The sequence below is a fragment of the Sapajus apella genome, unplaced genomic scaffold (genome assembly GCF_009761245.1).
Source record: "Sapajus apella isolate SASKATOON/1434 unplaced genomic scaffold, GSC_monkey_1.0 scaffold60, whole genome shotgun sequence".
In the NCBI taxonomy this organism is placed as follows: domain Eukaryota; kingdom Metazoa; phylum Chordata; class Mammalia; order Primates; family Cebidae; genus Sapajus; species Sapajus apella.
The window spans coordinates 2,845,415-2,863,246 of NW_022437000.1; the positions used below are offsets into that span (position 1 = coordinate 2,845,415).

The following is a 17,832-nucleotide window of genomic DNA, read 5'->3' on the forward strand; positions in this document are numbered from 1 at the left end:
TTAAGGAAGCCTTGGAATCAAAGCCTTGGAATCTCCTGCCTGCTTACGAACTATCTACAGGAAAACTAAAAACAAACAAACAAAATAAATAAAACATAATGCAGGACAGCACCTACACCAGAGATTTTTACCCTTTGTTGTTTTAGATAAAAGATTAATCAGGAGATATGGAAGAGTTATAGCAGTTCTCGGGAGATTATAAAGTAAAAGTATTCGTAACTATTGTGAAGTATGTCTAACCACATACAATGGAAATCAATTATATGGGGTATGTTAAAACTCCTGCAAAGACCATATAGAGACAGCAGCCAACAGAATTATTCAGAATGTTTCGTTTCCTCCCTTTGACGTTTGGAACAGCCTAAAGACCTACTGACTACATATTTTTTCTTTTGCATCTTATTTTCTACCTTAAAAAGAACAAAAACTGCACAAAGACCCTAAAGGCATTGTCAGTCAGCTTTGTTGGACAATAAATCAATTTCTAGTCATAACCGACTTTATAGTTGTAACAGCTATTAGTATTTTCATCATATTACTATCTTTTCAACTTAAAAATCCTGTTAGTATACAGAAAAATCATGCTATCAGACAACCTTGATCCAATAGAAGAACACATACTGTGACTTAAATATACCACATTTGGAGATTCCAATTCTTACTTCTAAGTTGTCCATGTGGCTTACTTACTTGTGAGAAGTTTAAAGTGCTGGTTACACTGTACCAATAAATAAATACCAATAACCAAGAAGCCTGACTAGTAAGCCTGATATAGGAAGTAGATATATTTAAAAATGTCTTGTTCTGTAATTACATCCTATGCTATAGATCTCAGCATCTAAATTTTAATTTAAAATAATCTCAACAAAAGCTATTTGAATCCATGAAATGAACTGGTATGAATATGAAGTATCATTTTTATTTTCAAAATCACAAATTTAAAACATGAAAAGTTATTTTTGTACTGAACCCACTTCTGAGCTATTTATTTCTGTTTTCAAATTACTAGTAATATCAATCCTTTCTGAGTGACTCTCTTGGGTGAAAGATCCTAATAGCCAACAGATGGGGTAGGTGCACAAACACTTAGAATTTCATCCCAAGCTAAATATGTAGCATACATATACACCCATAAATACATTCAACTTGCTTTGTATTTGCCTTTAAAATTGGGAAAACTCAAACCACAATTTAACCTGTGAAGTACTGTGTTAAAGCACTATTTCACTATTTAGCAGCTTAAAATACAGGCATTTTGCCATAATGTAATATAGCATTTAGGAAATAAATACAATGTATATTATCTGAACGTCACTTTTACAATCTCAGCTCACTGAAACTTCCACGTTCTAGGTTCAAGAGATTCTCATGCCTCAGCCTCCCAAGTGGCTCGGATTACAGGTGTGTGCCACCAAGCCAGGCTAATTTTTTATATTTTTAGTAGAGACATGGTTTTGCCATGTTGGCCAGGCTGGTCTCGAACTCTTGACCTCAAGTGATCCACCGACCTCAGCCTCCAAAAGTGCTAGGATTATAGGCATGAGCCATCACGCTCAGCCCCTACAATAATACTTAAAAGTATTTCTACCAAATATAAATTTGAAAGGATATATTTTTAAAAAATGGTCAAAGATTTGTTTTATATCAAAACTGTAACATTGAAAGGAAAAAGCATAGTTAAGCAAAAATTGTTATCAAGATGCGCAAACATAATGCCTCCTTCTGCTTTCAATAATAAAAGTGAGAGTAAGGTTGTAAGACACAGAGTGAACTGAATGACCCTAACTTCCTTTCCTCAGGCTCTCATAGATACAAGTTAACTGGCACCAGAGAAGCTGGGTAGGAAAGTGTGCACATTTCCATATGACACAGATTGGCCTGTGACTCCAAAATGGCACCTTTGCATGCAAAGGGTGTATATTTTATTTTTTATTCAAAGCTATGTTCATACAAAATTCAAACCTTTTATTTAATGCTGCAGGATTTAGTACTGTGCAGCTGTCTATTGCATTCACCCTCAGTTTCAAAAAGTTTGATTAAATCACTACTCGCTCACCAACTAAAATGACAGGATTTGCATCTATGCTGCCAATTTGCTCCGACCACAGTACGTCTACTACTGCTATCCACCTAAAATGGACCCTTCCCCTTCTTGTATTAATCATGCTTGTGGCCCTATAAATATCAGTCTTATAAACTAGATTTCTAATAAGGATCCTTGTTCTAAATCAAAAAAACTGCAACTGCTGAGAATAAGACATTATTGGTTACATTTTTATAAAGTTTAAATAGCAGTAAGAATTTAATTGCTCTTACTTTCACAAAAGTTATCTTCCTTAACATATCACTTTATAAATTTCGTGTTATTCTTAAGCATTTAAACATCCAGGAGACGGACACTGACCCCTTAAAACACAAATTCAAATTTTATAACAGAAAAGAGTAGGAAACCAAAAATTATTTCTAAAAGTTGTGCTTTTAGCCAACTGCTCCTTAATGCATTTCTCCTTTAAGTAATGATCATAAGGGTTACCAAAACATATGATCAGTACTAGAGCCACAGCAGCATACTGGAATTCTTACAGAAAATATGGTTCAAACTTACAAGAAAACATTATCTTTCATTTTTTTTTTAACTTTTATTTTAGGTGCAGGGGTACATGTGCAGGCTTGCTATGTAGGTAAATAGTGTGTCACTGGGATTTGGTGTACAGATTATTTTGTCATCCAAGTAATAAGCATAGTACCCCACAGGTACTATTTTGATCCTCAGATCCTCATTCTCCTCCCATTCTCCACCCTCAAGCAGTCACCAGGGTCTGTTGTTCCCTTCTTTGTGTCCATGTGTACTCAATGTAGAAAATATCATTTTACAGGGAAATAAAATGCTGCTAAGGAGAGTATGTCAGTACTACAAAGTTGTTCAGTACATCTTGAAGAAAGTAGTCAAAGCCATTCTCCCCTTATTTAGAAAACCAATAAAGTCCTCAAGGCCAGCAAAATGACTTCAAATTACATAAGAAAATTAAGACTGTAAAGTGGGCTCAAGGTGTATAGAAAGATCTATATTATATAATCAGGCAACTATCAACTACATGTAACAACAACATAAAGGTAGCTGCTAACTAAATTTCCTGTCTCACATTCTCAACAAACTATCTATGACTTCCAAGTGTCGATGGAGGCCTCTTTCTCGCATGAGGCACCACAGTGACCACAGTGACTCCTATGTCTCTCATTTACACTTTCTGTTTCACTCATCCTTCTACATTCCAACAAAGCAGTGCTCTTCCTGGCCCACAATTTCTCAATGTATGCCTTCAATTCAGCCCTTCCTAATTACTGAGCAATTTCTCTCCTGCCCATATTACATATCCAGAATCATCCTTTCATCCAAGCTCCTGTTTCGCATTTCAAACTAACAGAAGGACATTTTCATTTGATTGCTTTCTTAATACAAAAATCCCTCCTTCCGCCTAGTACTGTCCCTCCCCACAGTTACACTCCCCAATTATAATTAAGCAATTCTCAAAGACATCATTTCTCTTTTCGAAAAAGTTCCCTAGTTTACTAATTTTCACCATATCCAGGCTTTTGGACTCTAAAATATGATTTCACTAATCCTCTAAAATATGATTCTATTAACTTCCCACAAATCCCCAGTCATGTACCTTTCACTCTATCAATAAATAATCCCAGCCTTTGACTTTCATTCACATTACTCCCCTTGCCAAGAATATGCTTATCTCTCCTACCAATGGAAACACACATTCAAGAGTCAACTTAGGTCACGCTTCTCTAAAATATTTCCCCTTCTTCCCCTGTTATCCTAGATGAGTCTTCTAGCAGAATTCTTTCTCATGTCTAGTATTCTCCATAAATTTAGTTTTATTACTTATGGGTCAAAGACCAAACCCTTATAGAATGTTTTAAATCTCTCTCAGTAACTAACATGTAATGTTAACATATCACATATTAGTTACTTAATAAATGGAGAGAAATTTACCATATACGATTGTATATTATCTTCTCAAAACTTCATGATCACTTTTAAGATAATTTCCCAATAAGTTATTTTCTAATGAGTAAAAACATCAATAGAGCAGTAAGCGTGGCAGTACCAAGAGAAATAGAAAAGGAAAAAACAGTTGCCTTGCAGGAAGAGATTTAAATGAGAATTTTCTCGTGTCATTTCTGCTTGTCTTCTAACCACATTTGTACCAGACTGTCTTTGCAAAAATATTTGCATAGCAAACCACCTTGTCATTTAGAGATGGTACCTCGCTCCAGGTTAGAGGACAGATTTGTTTCGTGACCAGGATAATAAAGATAACACCTCCCTGCAGAGAAAGATTGGGCAGCTTTGCTAGCAGCCCCTTAAAAGACTGGGAATTTCCTAAACTCAGCGTTCCGGTACTATGACACAAATCCACTGTGAGTAAGCATCCACCTGGGACACTCAGCATTGCCCCTGAAAGGATTTGGGGACATACAGGGAACTGACAAGGACATGAAGCTCATGCTGCCTGCTATGCTCTGAATAATAAAGTCCCCTGTCTCTGACCCATGAGTCTCCTGTCTTCTGTCAGCATCATGTAACTGCGGCAGACTAGCAAGCTGGGTAAACTCTCAGGCCCTTGGTAGTTCCTGACAATTTTTAGATGTTAGGGGTATCCAGTTTACAAAATAAAACAGAAGCTACCACATTGAATTCTACATATCTAACGTGCAATGTCATATCCCGAAAACAATATGTTGAGCGAAAAAGGCAAACTCAAAAGTGTGAAGGCTTCATAATTTAATGATATGAAGTTCTACTACAGCTCAAACTAGAGAGAGAAATAAGAATGATGGTTGCTTCTCAGAGAGGGGATGGGTAGGAACTGAATGGAAATAAGAAAAATTTTGAGGGGTGACAGGAATATTCCATATCTTGACTAGGGTAGTGGTTACAATGATGCACACAACTGTTAGAATACATTAAGCCATAAAGTTAAGACTGTGCACTTTAACGTGTATAAATTATATCTCAATAAGAAAGCATTAAAAATTTGAGATAGCTAAACACTGAATATGTTAGTCCCTTTTAGTTTCAGGATAAAATCATTAGCAGAAATACTGATCACTTTCACAAGCATTCTGTTCAACATCTTTCCTAGGGAGGTAGCTGCAATTTAGGAATTTAAGTGTATGTATTGTGGACTCAGATTACTTGGTTTTATACTCAGATCTTTCAGTTACTACCTAGGTACTCTCCAGTAACTTCCTTAACCTTTTCATGCTTGGGCTTCATAACTTTTAACAGAAGTATAAAATAATTTCCTATATGTGATTTTGAGAATGAAATTAGATAGTATAGGTAGAGTGCCTAGTATATAGAAGAATTCTCTAAAGATTAGTTGTTACCAACTAATAATAACACAGGATTCAAAATAATTCAGGACATTTCTGTTAAAGCAAAAGAGTAATATAATTTTAAAAACCTAGTAAGTATAATATACATTCATTAATGAGAAAACTAGGTGGGATATTTATAATGGCCTAAAAGTCACTTCGTTATATAATCAAAGCAACAGATTCACATCACATTCTGGTACACGTGAATTTGAAGTACCTGAAGAAAAAACTTAGTCAAATAAACATCACTTTGGGTAAATGTTTCAAGTTCAAACAGATGTTTCTCTTTCACTTTGTGACAACTATTTTAGGTCTATTTTCCTAATGTAATGAATGTAAAGGAGGTAAATCCAATTGAATACTAATCCTGATCTTGCCTGAAGAGTAAGTTGATGACAAAATTTTTGAAAAACATGACTTAAAAAAATACATGTAAAAGGACAAAATCTAGAATCGGACAGTACAGTACAGACAGGGAAAGGGAGAAAAAGGGATGAAATATCAGTGCTGGAAAAGTACTTTGCTACAACAAAGGGCAAGGGTCTGACAAAGCTGGGTGGACTTTACGGCTGCATATCGGACCACACACTCTCTGTAGCATTCATGTCACAATATCCCCCATGCAGAGGCACATCTGCCACACATGTACCAGAATGGCCTCAGCACTGTGTTCTTTAAAATTATTCCCAACATTTTAAAAGGAAATTATAAGAGAGATAATAATAAGTAATAATGATGTACAATGTGTATCCTATATCAGATTTAACTGTATCATTGAAAAACTTCTAACATTTACTATTGATTTTATTAAAAGTATTTCAATATTTAGAGTCATTATTATTTGTCTGAGATGTGAGGTATTTTATGTTACTCATCACGTGAGTTGAAAAAAGTTTAAAGGTATAAGAAAAATAATCAAGTTAATGAGAAACATAAATTCTCAGGAAACAAATCAAGTCATTTAGCAATAAAGGAGGAAAGAGCATATTGAGTTGCTGCTTTCAATCTGCTCCAACAATAAAATGCTGTGGCCAAATGATGGTTACTACTGAGTGCTTACAGAGAAATGTGACTCAGGTCTAAAGCAAACAGGGTCCCTTTTTTGCTTAAAAATTACAACACCTGGTATACGGCAGTAATACAACCAAAGATGATGAGTTTCAGACTTCAAATAAATGGCTGTTAAAACAAAAAAGACTAAAATTAAAATATTATTTTTGTTTTCATCTTTAAGCCTTATTTTCACATTTCTAATTTTTTAAAGTACAATACTATACCATGTGCTTCACACAGGAAGTGGAAGGAACAGATATTGCAATCCCTCCCAAGCTACACTTTAAGAGGCAGCATTACAGATGAGGTTACCACACACTTCAGTGATCCACTATAATTGTGCAGACAACAAAATGTTACAGGAGAAAGAAAAAAGGCATTTTAATTACAACTACATTCATTTCTATCTAAAAAGCAGGTGCACACACTTACATATGTAAATTCAATAAAGGTCACACTTCCTTCTCTTTTGACTTGCCAGACCTGAATAGTTAATCTGAAAACTTGGCTTCTAATTGCACTACTTGACCCCTCAAACTAAACAAAGTATCGTGTGCATAAAAAATCTGCTATTAACAAAGAATTGTATATAATCATTTTTTAAAAAATTATTTTGGCTTATCTTTATTATAAAGCATTTTTTCCCAGTCCTAAGGATTTTCAGGTTTGAAATCAAGATGAACTTTTTAATCCCACGGTAACTCTCCCAGAACTGTCCATTTAAATTTTAATCCAGAAAGAGAAGCTTGTCTAAGTCTCCTACTTGCTGTTAAAAGCTGGCCGGGCGCGGTGGCTCAAGCCTGTAATCCCAGCACTTTGGGAGGCCGAGGCGGGTGGATCACGAGGTCAAGAGATCGAGACCATCCTGGTCAACACGGTGAAACCCCGTCTCTACTAAAAATACAACAAATTAGCTGGGCATGGTGGCGTGTGCCTGTAATCCCAGCTACTCAGGAGGCTGAGGCAGGAGAATTGCCTGAACCCAGGAGGCGGAGGTTGCGGTGAGCCGAGATCGCGCCATTGCACTCCAGCCTGGGTAACGAGAGCGAAACTCCGTCTCAAAAAAAAAAAAAAAACTGCCTCAGCCCTTCAATACAAACAGTCAAAAGAGAGCGAAGTTTTTACTCCATGTCTCAAGGAGATGGAAGTGTTCTGTTGGCAAATAGCCAGAACACTAGCTCAACAGGAACTGTCCAAATCAAAAACCTGGAATCAGAAAATTTCAGACTCCTCCTTCAACTTCCTTCCCAAATTCAAACTGGCCACTAAGACAAATGGACTTCACTTCCTCTCTAGTGCCTGTCACCGCCTTATTCTGGACGTCTCACCACTGCTCACTGCTCTTCCTTCCTGGCCTTTCTACCTTCAACCTTGACCAACCCAAAGCTGTTTTCCACACTGTAGCCATAATGGTTGTCTCAAGTGTAGGTATGATCACGTCACAGAAGAGAGCTCACGATCTGTGCTTCACTACCTTGCAACCCCACTACCTGCCACTCCCTACAAACACCCTCTGTTTCTCAGTTGTACTTGATATTCTCAGTCTGCAACACAATCTCTGACGCCCTCAAAGCTTAAAGTATGCTTTTTTCTCTTCTTTGACAGCCTAACCATTGCCTTTCCCACGTGGCTAACTCTTAGTCATTCTTCATGACTCAGTCTGAGTTTTATTCCCTCCAGAAACCTTTCCATGCCCCTCTTCCTTGGCCCTATAGCACCTTGGTCCACCTACACAGAACTGTTCACATCATAATTGATCCTGTTTTTTGTCTTTTCTGCCAATTCCTTGAAGGAAGAACTCTTCTTCACCCCTGTATCTCCAGCATCAACAGTTCAAACACAGTAGCACTTTTTAAGTGTTTACTAAGTTTTTTTTTTTTTTTTTTTTTTTAGAGAGAGATCGTAGTTACTGACAAAGTATAAAGAGCATGTGGTCCTAAAAGAAATACGTCATAAATTCAGAGTTGTAATAAGCTCTGAAAATAATCTTTTCAACTTCTTAATTTACAACAAATGAGGTCTATAAAAAAGAGAAGATTTTTCCCAATAGCATGGAGATGAGAGAAGGAAAAACAAACCAGTGGAGTCACCCTCCCCTACCCGGAAAATCTTAAAACTCTCTAAGGAAAAGATATCTGGGGGATATAATGGATAAGTGGAATGTCATCGATTTCAGCACCAACCACACAATTCTATGAAGTGCATGAGGAGCTCTTCTTAGTGTCACCAGTAAAATATGTTTCTTCACCCAAGGCTCAAAGCGTCTACCTGTGTTTGTGCCTACAATTCCAAAACTGGCTCTTGGAACAGTCGCTTCCTCCACTGGGAAGGAGTTGCCACACCTGTAAAGGGAACAGGTTGTTCGTGATCGCCAAGGTCACCCTCTATCTGATAGTCTCTGAATTTAGAATACAGTTTAAACATAGTCAACATAGTCGGGGAGAGATACAGGGAAGTGAGGGAAGATACAGGGGTGAGGGAAGTTCACTTACAATCAGGACTGGGTGTGAACGTTACAGGAACCTAGAATATTAGAGCTAGGGCTGATCTGGGATTATTCTAATCAATATCCTTCTTAGAGAAGCCGAGGGGACTAACCCCCAGAAAACTTCAGGACCCGCCCAGGGTCTCCCAGTACCTACTGGGGAAGCTGAGACCAGAATTTGGCTCGTCCTCTCCCAGTCCTGAGCTTAGGCAAAATCACCAGAAACGCCAGCTCCTTTCCCTTTCCTTCAGATCGGTCTCGGGTCCAGAGCTGGCGCTTCCTAGCGCGAGGCGTGATGGGGCGGGCAGAGGCAGCCACCTGTGGCTTTCCCATCCCTCAGGTCCAGCAGTGCACACGGGGTGCCCTCGCGTCAACGCCGACGGAGTGACCTGCAAACGCGTGCCCCGCGGGCGGGTAGAGCCGGCCGCTCACTGCTCGGTTGCCGGCCACCAGGGAAGAGTGCCCTTGCAGGAGCCCTAGCCCAGACCCACTCGCCAAGCCACTCCCGCGCGGCGGCTTCCGGCCGCCATGATTTCCATAGCAACAACAGTGGCGGCTCCCGAGTCCCAGAGACGCCCTAGGGTCAGAGGTCATCTCCGTGGCAACGGAAACTTCCCGCACTACGGCGGCTCCAACGGGCCGCTTCCGCCGCATTGCGTAGCGGAGACCCCTGCGCGCCAAGGCTAGGAGCGCGGTGATGGCTCATCCCCGTGAGCAGAGGGCGGTGGCAGGACCGGGGACTCTGGGCCAACGGGTAAAGCCAGGAGGAAGCTCGCTTTCCCTGTTGGGCTCCCCCCTTTTCAGGGCCAAAGCAGCTCAGACTCGGAAGCCAGCTTCAGCCCGATTACCGAGGGGCGCCACGCCTGGAGGCACAGCTGCAGCATGGGCCCGCTCGCGGCTTTACAGAAGGCAAATAATGACACACTTCTCTGGAAGCCCGGGGCCTGGGCCTAGAGCCCTGGCTTCTGCCAAACTTTCTGGTCCTTGATAGCAACTCCCCGCCTCTCAGCCCGAGGCCACAGCGGCCCAGCACCCTGCACCTTTTAAAGTGGCACCAAAAAGGAAGAAGCGAAATAGATGCGGGTGGTGGGCACGAGTGCAGGAAGCTGTGAGGTTGGAAGATGACTGCTTTTCGACCTGGGAAAGAACAAAATACTAAGCGAGAAACCCCTTCCAAAGCAACTGGAACTCGAGGTTCTTTGCAGCTGAGGCTCCCAGTTACCATCTTCAGAGAAAGGAGCTCCTCAAAAGAGGAACGGTTTATTCTTTGCGGAATGTCTTCCTTATTAAGAAGAAAATTAAAGACTAGAAAAGAAAATGAAGGGTCTGGCAGCTGTGAACCTAATGGTGCCCTAACGTTTGCTATTCTGAGGCCAAGAGTGCCAGATGGGGAGAAGGCCATGAGCCTTTGAGCTTGTGTATTTTGCGAGAAGCTCGGGAGTGAAGAGTAGACTAAGTAAGGCCTTGAGACTGAGAAGGAAGCTATAAAATGTGGGCCAAAGGAATGTCTGCAGGACCGGGATTCAGGGCACCCTATCGTGGCGGAGGAAGAGCCACTAACAGCTTTTTTCTTTACATTTTATAGTAGTCAAATTCTTGGTTGGCACTTTGGGGAAGGAGTAAGCATTAAGCGAATTTAACCGAGTAAAATGTATAGTCCTGCCCATTGCAGTCCCGTAGTTCACTTTCCCAGAGACACCTATTTTTCACTCTTAATTCATTTTATTACCATGTATTGAAAACCTACCATGTGTCATGAGCAGAGGTTTTGTCAAGACACAGTGACAAAGTGGTGCCCAGCAGTTGTTGGGTGACTTTCTTACATGATGTTACTAGATTGATCAAACAAGAACTTCACTGTTTCCTGAAAAACATGTCTGCGATATTCATCCTTTTTTGCCTTCACGTTTAGGAAGTCCCTAAGAATCCCTCCTTTTGTTCCCTTCCCTTCATCATCCTACCTTGTACATTCTGACCAAAGTAAAAAAAAAAAATAGTGGCAACTAGAGAACTACACAGAAAAAAACATCAGGACGTAGTTGGTCCAGATACAAAAGAGCTATTACATCTCTAGAGGTATACGGAGGAACTGAGAAGTCTCTCTCAGAAAACTCCCTGCCCTTCATACCCAGGTTAAACACATCACTAAACCTGGTACATGGTACACAAGTCCACAGGAACACCACACTGGCTATGGCACTGAGCAGGCAGATGTGTAAATAGGTGTTTCCCTGTCCCACAATTCCTCCTGGAGGTAATACTGAGTTGGGCTCGAAGGTTTTATTAAAAATAGAGGCACAGTGCAATGACTTGTTTAACACTGAATAGAAGAGCTCCTGTTAGACTGTTCAAACATCCCAACTGTTTCCCCTCAGGCAAAAGAAACTATTTTGAATAAATGCTTCCATTTTGAGACATCTACGTGGTATTTATAGAAAGCTTGTGAGTCAATTTGAGTGAGGTATGATGCCAAAATGTGCAAAGGAGTGAAAACATTGGTTGTTGTCCTTGTTACCATATGTATAAAAACACTTCACAAAAGTCTCCAATGTTTGTGTTGCTAAAACATGGAAGACTGGGTTCGAACATTTTAAAGGAATGGTTCATTGTGGGAAATGTGAAGTATAGTATAGAATTAGCTTTAGCACCTTCAGAAAGCAATGCAGCATTGGAACAAATTTTCTCAGTTATGGATGCTGTCTAAGATGAGAACAAGTTGTACAGCCAAAGTCATCTTCATTGTTAAAACTAAATTTAGATTATCACGCATTGAATTTTACATTTATTAACTGGGATATGCATTTCAAAAAAGAAAAATCCACTCTCCCAACAAGGCAGTACTTGGAAGCCTACCTAAAATGCCATCCTTTGGTTCCTGGAGTGGCACTGCTCTGCAAAACCCATTTTGCTACCTCAGTAACTAAAGCTTCCTGGATGGAGTCCAAGGGCAACTCATACTACATTGAATCCCACTCAAAGCCAAGCATGTTAGAAGAAGCAGCTTACATCTGTTTGGTGTTTCAGCTGTGCAGTCTGAATTTGATATTTTCATTTGAAATATAGTCAGTATTTAGACATGCAGAGGCTGTGGCCCATGTGTGGCTCACCCAGCTCTACTGGAACCTAGGATGAGTCGGTAGGCTAAGAAGGTGGAGGAATAAAAAGTGCTTACTCTTTTTTCCTCTCTTCCTATTTTCTCACTTCCAAACACCATGGCAGCCCTAGATGTAAAGCAAGTAGCTTTTAAAAATACCATATATTTAAATGAGTAACAGGGGCACACCAGGTGTTTTGGCACCTAAAACAGCTTAGTGAAAGGCAAAAGCAGAGCTGAAAGACAGCCAGACAAGTAGGAAATAGACGGTGATCATGGGTCCTGCCAAGCCCTGCATGTTCCATCTCAAAGTTACAAGATAGAGCGTGAGACTGAGTTCAGAAAAAGAGAGTTTATGGAATGTTCTCAGTGTGCTGTGCAGAACTGGGTCTAGGGCATCTGCTTCGTACTAACACTTGGCACTGACATTTGTACTCAATAAAATCCTCTTAGATCGTGATTTATCTTAAAATCTGTGCTTTCTGAAATCCTATCAAGCCATGGAAGTGTGAGGGTATCCTGTGTGTGGTTGAGTGTGTGTATCTGTTTGAGGGTCTGTGGCTTCCTTTGCTTGTTTTACATTATGTGCCTAAAGAGTCCACAATGACGTGACCTTAGTATTTATCTTTATTGTGTATTTTCTTTTTTCAACCACATTGCTTTCCTTAGTACCCTTGGCTTAAAGTGCAGTGACCCAGATTATTTCCAAAAGGGGCCTATTATAGACATAGGTCAATTCAAACTATCATACTGGTTTAAAGAAACCTATGAAGTATCCTTCAGGCAAAATAAATGCCTTGGATTTAGTATTCCCTATTTAATGATTTGCCTAAAATACAGTCACCTTGCATGACTCATACTGTGAAAGTTGAAGCAGGTAACATTTATTCTAAATGCATAGCTGTTGTTCTGCTAGGAAAGTAGGACATTCAAGAGTGTGTGTGTGAGTGTGTGTGTGTGTGTGTTCTCTGATAATAGTTGTTCGACTAGGTGTTTTTAGAAAGATAGCAAATTTACTTTATATCCAGTGCTTTTAAGCCATTGAGATTTATTTTTAAAAGCATATATTGTGCGAACACATTTTTCATGTTCTCTTCCAGTTAAATTTTACGTAAAACAAGCCCAAACACTATTTAATGAATGCCTCTTATTTAAGTATTAATAATGAGCTAATCAATAACTTTTGGGTAAATGAATAACTCTGTCCTTAAATTCATAACTCTATTATCTGCTTATTTTCACACCAACCTGAATAATTAATTATATAGCAATGCTCTGAAATTCCTCCCAGGAATGCCTGACCAAATTACCTACACTTGTTGACAGTTTAAACAATTGGAAATAATCAGTAAGTTATTTCATAACTTTCAAAGTTTAGGAAGCAAAATTAACCAAATATTTATCTCTGAAATATTAATAGGTGCCTTACACCAAATTCACTGGTATTTGGCAGTATTCTCCAAAGTTCCTTAGTTTTAAACCAGTTAATTGTCTTCTTTTTAAATTTAAGATAACACAATAGGTAGTAGTCAGTCTGTTCCTTTTGGCTATAATAGTTAAGAGAATTTTCATGTTTGTTTTAATTTCATTACCCAATTAACTTTTTAGTTCTACTGCTATCTTGGGATCAAAAACCTGCAAAAGGTTTTAGGTTTCATGTTAATAGCAGGAGAATGGAACTCACAAAGTAAAATACTGAAAGAGAATGGCTAGGCATGGGTTTGATTCAAACTTAGCAGGCTAAAAGTTTTAGAAGGTAAGATAAATAATGTGGTGCATTAATGTTCTATTTAAATATATGTTATATATATATTGTTATATATATTATGTATGTATGTATATATATATCATATATTACATGTGCCAACTCCCAGGTTAGAACCCATATCCCTGGTTATCTAAGACTAAATTATCCTATTAGAATAGTTGGTGATGTTCTTAGACACACTTTGAGTTAAACCATCAATTCGTACCGAAATACTTTAGCATTCACAAGCTGCAAAGTAAATTGCTCTAAAATTGTCATTTGTTCAACAGTTTCCAAAAATGCCTTGGAAGGGGGGAAAAACTATTCCAGAGAGACGAAAGTGGATGGGATGAAGGAAGTGTAATAAAAAGATTGTGAATCGTGTATAGGGAGAAATTAGTGTTTCCAGTAAAACTGTTTACAAAAAAAAAAAAAATTATAAAGGACTACAAAGAAACTTACTGTTCTGTGCTAAATTATTTCCCACTCTCCAGTACTATGGAAGGACTGATTTCAAGGTCCCTAAGACAAATGATCACATCTAAATAAAAAATGCTTCTACAATATTCCTTTCTCAGAAGAGAGTTAAATCTTTTCACAGGACACAAGAAGAAGGGTTCAAAAGACCACTGTTTTTACGGTGTAAAGCAGTGACGCCTCCCCTTCCCACTGTAGCCCTTGGCCTGTCTCACTTTGGGAAGTCTTGCAAAAAGAGTCTTCGTATTAGGCTGTGAGATAGTGTTGCGGATGGAGGTTGGTTTTGTGTGAGCCAAGCATCAGCAAGTTTCAGGTTTGATATCGGGGACTTGGGGTACATCTTGGGGTATATCTGATAGCTGAATTAGACATGCGGGTGGAAAGGTGACAGCACTGTTTTCTCCTTGGGCAAGTCTCAGATTGGTGTGTCGTTTCGGAGTTGCTAAACGCTCAGGAGTGAAGAAGAGAGAAGGGTAAAAGGACGGAGGAGGAGGAAACAGGGGGGGTGAATAGAAAAGGTGTAAGAGCTAGAACACAGGGAGGAGGACTGAGGCAGAGCCCAGAGCCCACTGCAGCACCGAGTCCACCGAGGCTACTACGAGAGCCTCAACTGCCACCCGAAGTACCAGCTGGGGGCAACCTTCTCCGCCCCAGCGCAGGAGCCCCTGCCCTTTTGGACTAACAACTCGCAGTTTCTCCTTTGCTGCAGGAATGGTGACCGCAAACGGTCTCAGCCTCCACACCCACTGCCTCGGTCCCCGCCCACCCATACCTCCTCCTCGTCCTCCTCTGCCTCCCGCTGCACCCGCAGGCGGCAGCCCCCTCGGAGTGCGCCACCCCTGCTACGTGGCATTGGCAAGCTTCGGAGGCTGGAGGGCAGCAGCCACTTGCTGCCCCAGTTGCGGGGGCTCTGGGTGCCAGTGAGGACCCCGGCTGAGCCCAGGGTGTCAGGGAGGCCGTGGAGAGCCGTGATCTACTGCACCGCAGTGCCCCCGTCAGAAGCCTCGGGAGCCCGGGCTGCCACTGCGGGACGGCGGGTTTCCCTGCTCTCTCCTTCCAACACAACCCCAGACACGAATACCCAACCCAGGGTCCCTCCCCACCCTGATGGAGCCAGGGGACGCCACAGGCCCGGCTGCCAGTGTGAGCGGTTCCGGGGAAGGCTGCATCCAGCCTCCTCGCCAGCGCCGCCGCCACCACCATGCAGCCCTCCGGCCTGTTCTCCCCTGGGTTGCTCGCCCACAGCTCCGCGGCCGCCTCCCATCGCCTCAGGCCGAGACATGGGGACAGGAACCCCTGGGATCCGACTCCCCAGATCAGATGCATTTGCATTCCTTATGTAATGTACTGCAAGTTTCCCTGTTGGAGCCCTTTGGAATCGGGGCACACGATCATCAGTAGGCTTAAAAGCAGGGACCCACGGCCTGGCTCACCCCCACCCCTGGCCCTGTGGGACCCCGACGCGGGGCTTTGATGCCGCTTTCTAAAGGGGGACTTCAATTACAAATATTAGAGGGACTGGGCTTGTCTTCTCAGTCTGGGTTTCCCTCCAGGCGCAAGCCTTGCTCAAGTATTCCCAGTGGCAGGATGTGTCAGAGGCAGACAGGGGGAATGAGTTAATGCTCGGGCACCCGGAGCTGGACAGGGGAGGGACGCGGGGGCTGACGGAGGAGCGGGGCCGCGAGGGAGGGGGCCTCTTTTACTTTGGTAAAGGTGATCGTGGTGGCGAATATTGTGCAAGCTAATCAGAAAGTCTAGAGCAGGTTCTCAACACCCAGCTACGTCCCCCGAACCTGCTGCAGAAGTAAGGAGAGCTCGCGGTTCTTTTTCCTAGCAACTACCGAAGCTTCAGCTGCCTGGGGCACAACCTTAAGCCAAAGCCCTTCACTATTCCACCAAGCCTAGGCAACCAAATACATTTAGAAAAAAAAAAAAAAAAAAGTTTCCTCCTCCCTCCTAGTGATGGATTGTGTCACAGCCAAGAGATGCTGATAATGGTTTTGGGGTTTGCAGACGCCGATCCAGCTGTTACTTGTTTATTCATGCAACACCTCTATATGCAACACTGTCCTGGTTCCTGGTATGTTTCCCCTGCCTTCCTGCATAGCAGAAATGCAGATCTAGCTCGATGAGCAACAGACAGGTTATTATGAGGAAAAACATAACACGATGCATGTTTTGCTTACCAGTTGGGTTCTTGTTTTTCTTAAGACTCTTGCCACAAAGACACTGCAGCATATGCGTTCCTTTGCTGAAAATGTTCCAAAGAAACCACATTGATTTGGGCGAAAAGCAATCCAGCAGCTTAGACACCCTGAGAAAGAAGAGATCCTTGTGGTTGCATAATAATAATTTGAAATCAGTTCTCCTGAAGAGGGGCACCGGTTTTACCATAGGAAAAACGATAATATTCCGGATCTTCTCCCAGTTTTTTCCCCTCACGTGGTATATTTCTTTGAGACTTCTCAGTGATTGTTTTTTTTCGGCCAGGGTGAATGATTTATCCCCCCTCGATCACCACCGGATTATTACCAAAAGGTTGGAAAAAAAATCCTTTTTCAGCATGAAGCCAAACAAAAAAGCAAAGAAATCCCAACTGAGATCAAAACTAATCAGGGAGAACAGTAATGCACAAAAGATCCCCAAAGAGAAAACCATAGCCTTTTTACTTGATCGCTATGAGGATGGGTGGATCTGCAGAAGGCAAAGCAGGATTCATCTTACTGAGAGAAGACTGCCATTGTGTAGCCCCTAGGAGAAAAGGAAAAAAAAAAAAAAGGAAAGAAAGAAAGAAAAAAGAAAAAAAACCACCACCACACACACTCACACACCAATACCACCTCCGAGATTGAGTCTGACAGCCGAAGACAGAGCCTCCCTTCTCCCAGGGTCGATTTTTTTTTTTATAATCAATCGCCAGTGCTCAGTGGGATCGGTTTGAACCTGCAGTTCTCAATCACCACGAAGAAAAGATGCAAATTTAGGTGCCCCCTCCCCTTGTCAGTCTTGTAGTAGGTAGAGAGCGCCACAAATCCCCTTCCTCCTTCCTCTCACTCTTCCAGTTTCCAACAACCGTGAGCATGAGGAAAATCTCCCCTCCGGATTCCTCGCACAGCCTCGGATGTGAGTTACAGGCATTAGAGGGAGGAGGAGGAGGAGTTGAAGTTTGCATTGAAAAGACTGGCTTTCCATGACGTAGCCACGTGCTTTCAGACCCGTCACCAGTGAGATGCTTCAACCAGCCCAGCGAGGGCAGTGTCACTGCAGTCTCTCGGCTAGGGCCCCTCCTGAAGTCTCTCCACCCGCCAGCTCCAGCCCCAGCCCCAGCCCCAGAGCCAACGCGCGACCCTCTCCCGCCTCCACCAAGCACCGGTCGGCCTGCTGTTTGCTTTTGGAGCCAATCTAACAGTCTTCTGTTAAAAGTGAATTTTGAAAAGAAAAATTAACAATTATAATGAGTAAACCTTAGAAAATTCATGTTGGGAGGTTGGAGCTGGGGGGAAATAAAGAGAAACAGGGGTTTAAAACTTCCACACCCAGCCAAAATTAGTTCCACCTTCACATTTTCAAAAGCAGCAC

General features: G+C 41.6%; 1 protein-coding gene across 1 annotated transcript in view; it reads right to left on the reverse strand.

Moving 5' to 3' along the window:
- Positions 1-17,451, reverse strand: part of FGF14 (fibroblast growth factor 14) — a 689,306-nt gene extending 671,855 nt beyond the window's left edge. The window contains exon 1 of the mRNA XM_032246382.1: positions 16,440-17,451. Coding sequence (XP_032102273.1) covers positions 16,440-16,647 — 208 coding nt within the window. The 5' untranslated portion in view covers positions 16,648-17,451. The remainder of the gene's footprint in view (positions 1-16,439) is intronic.
- Positions 17,452-17,832: the final 381 nt, after the last annotated feature.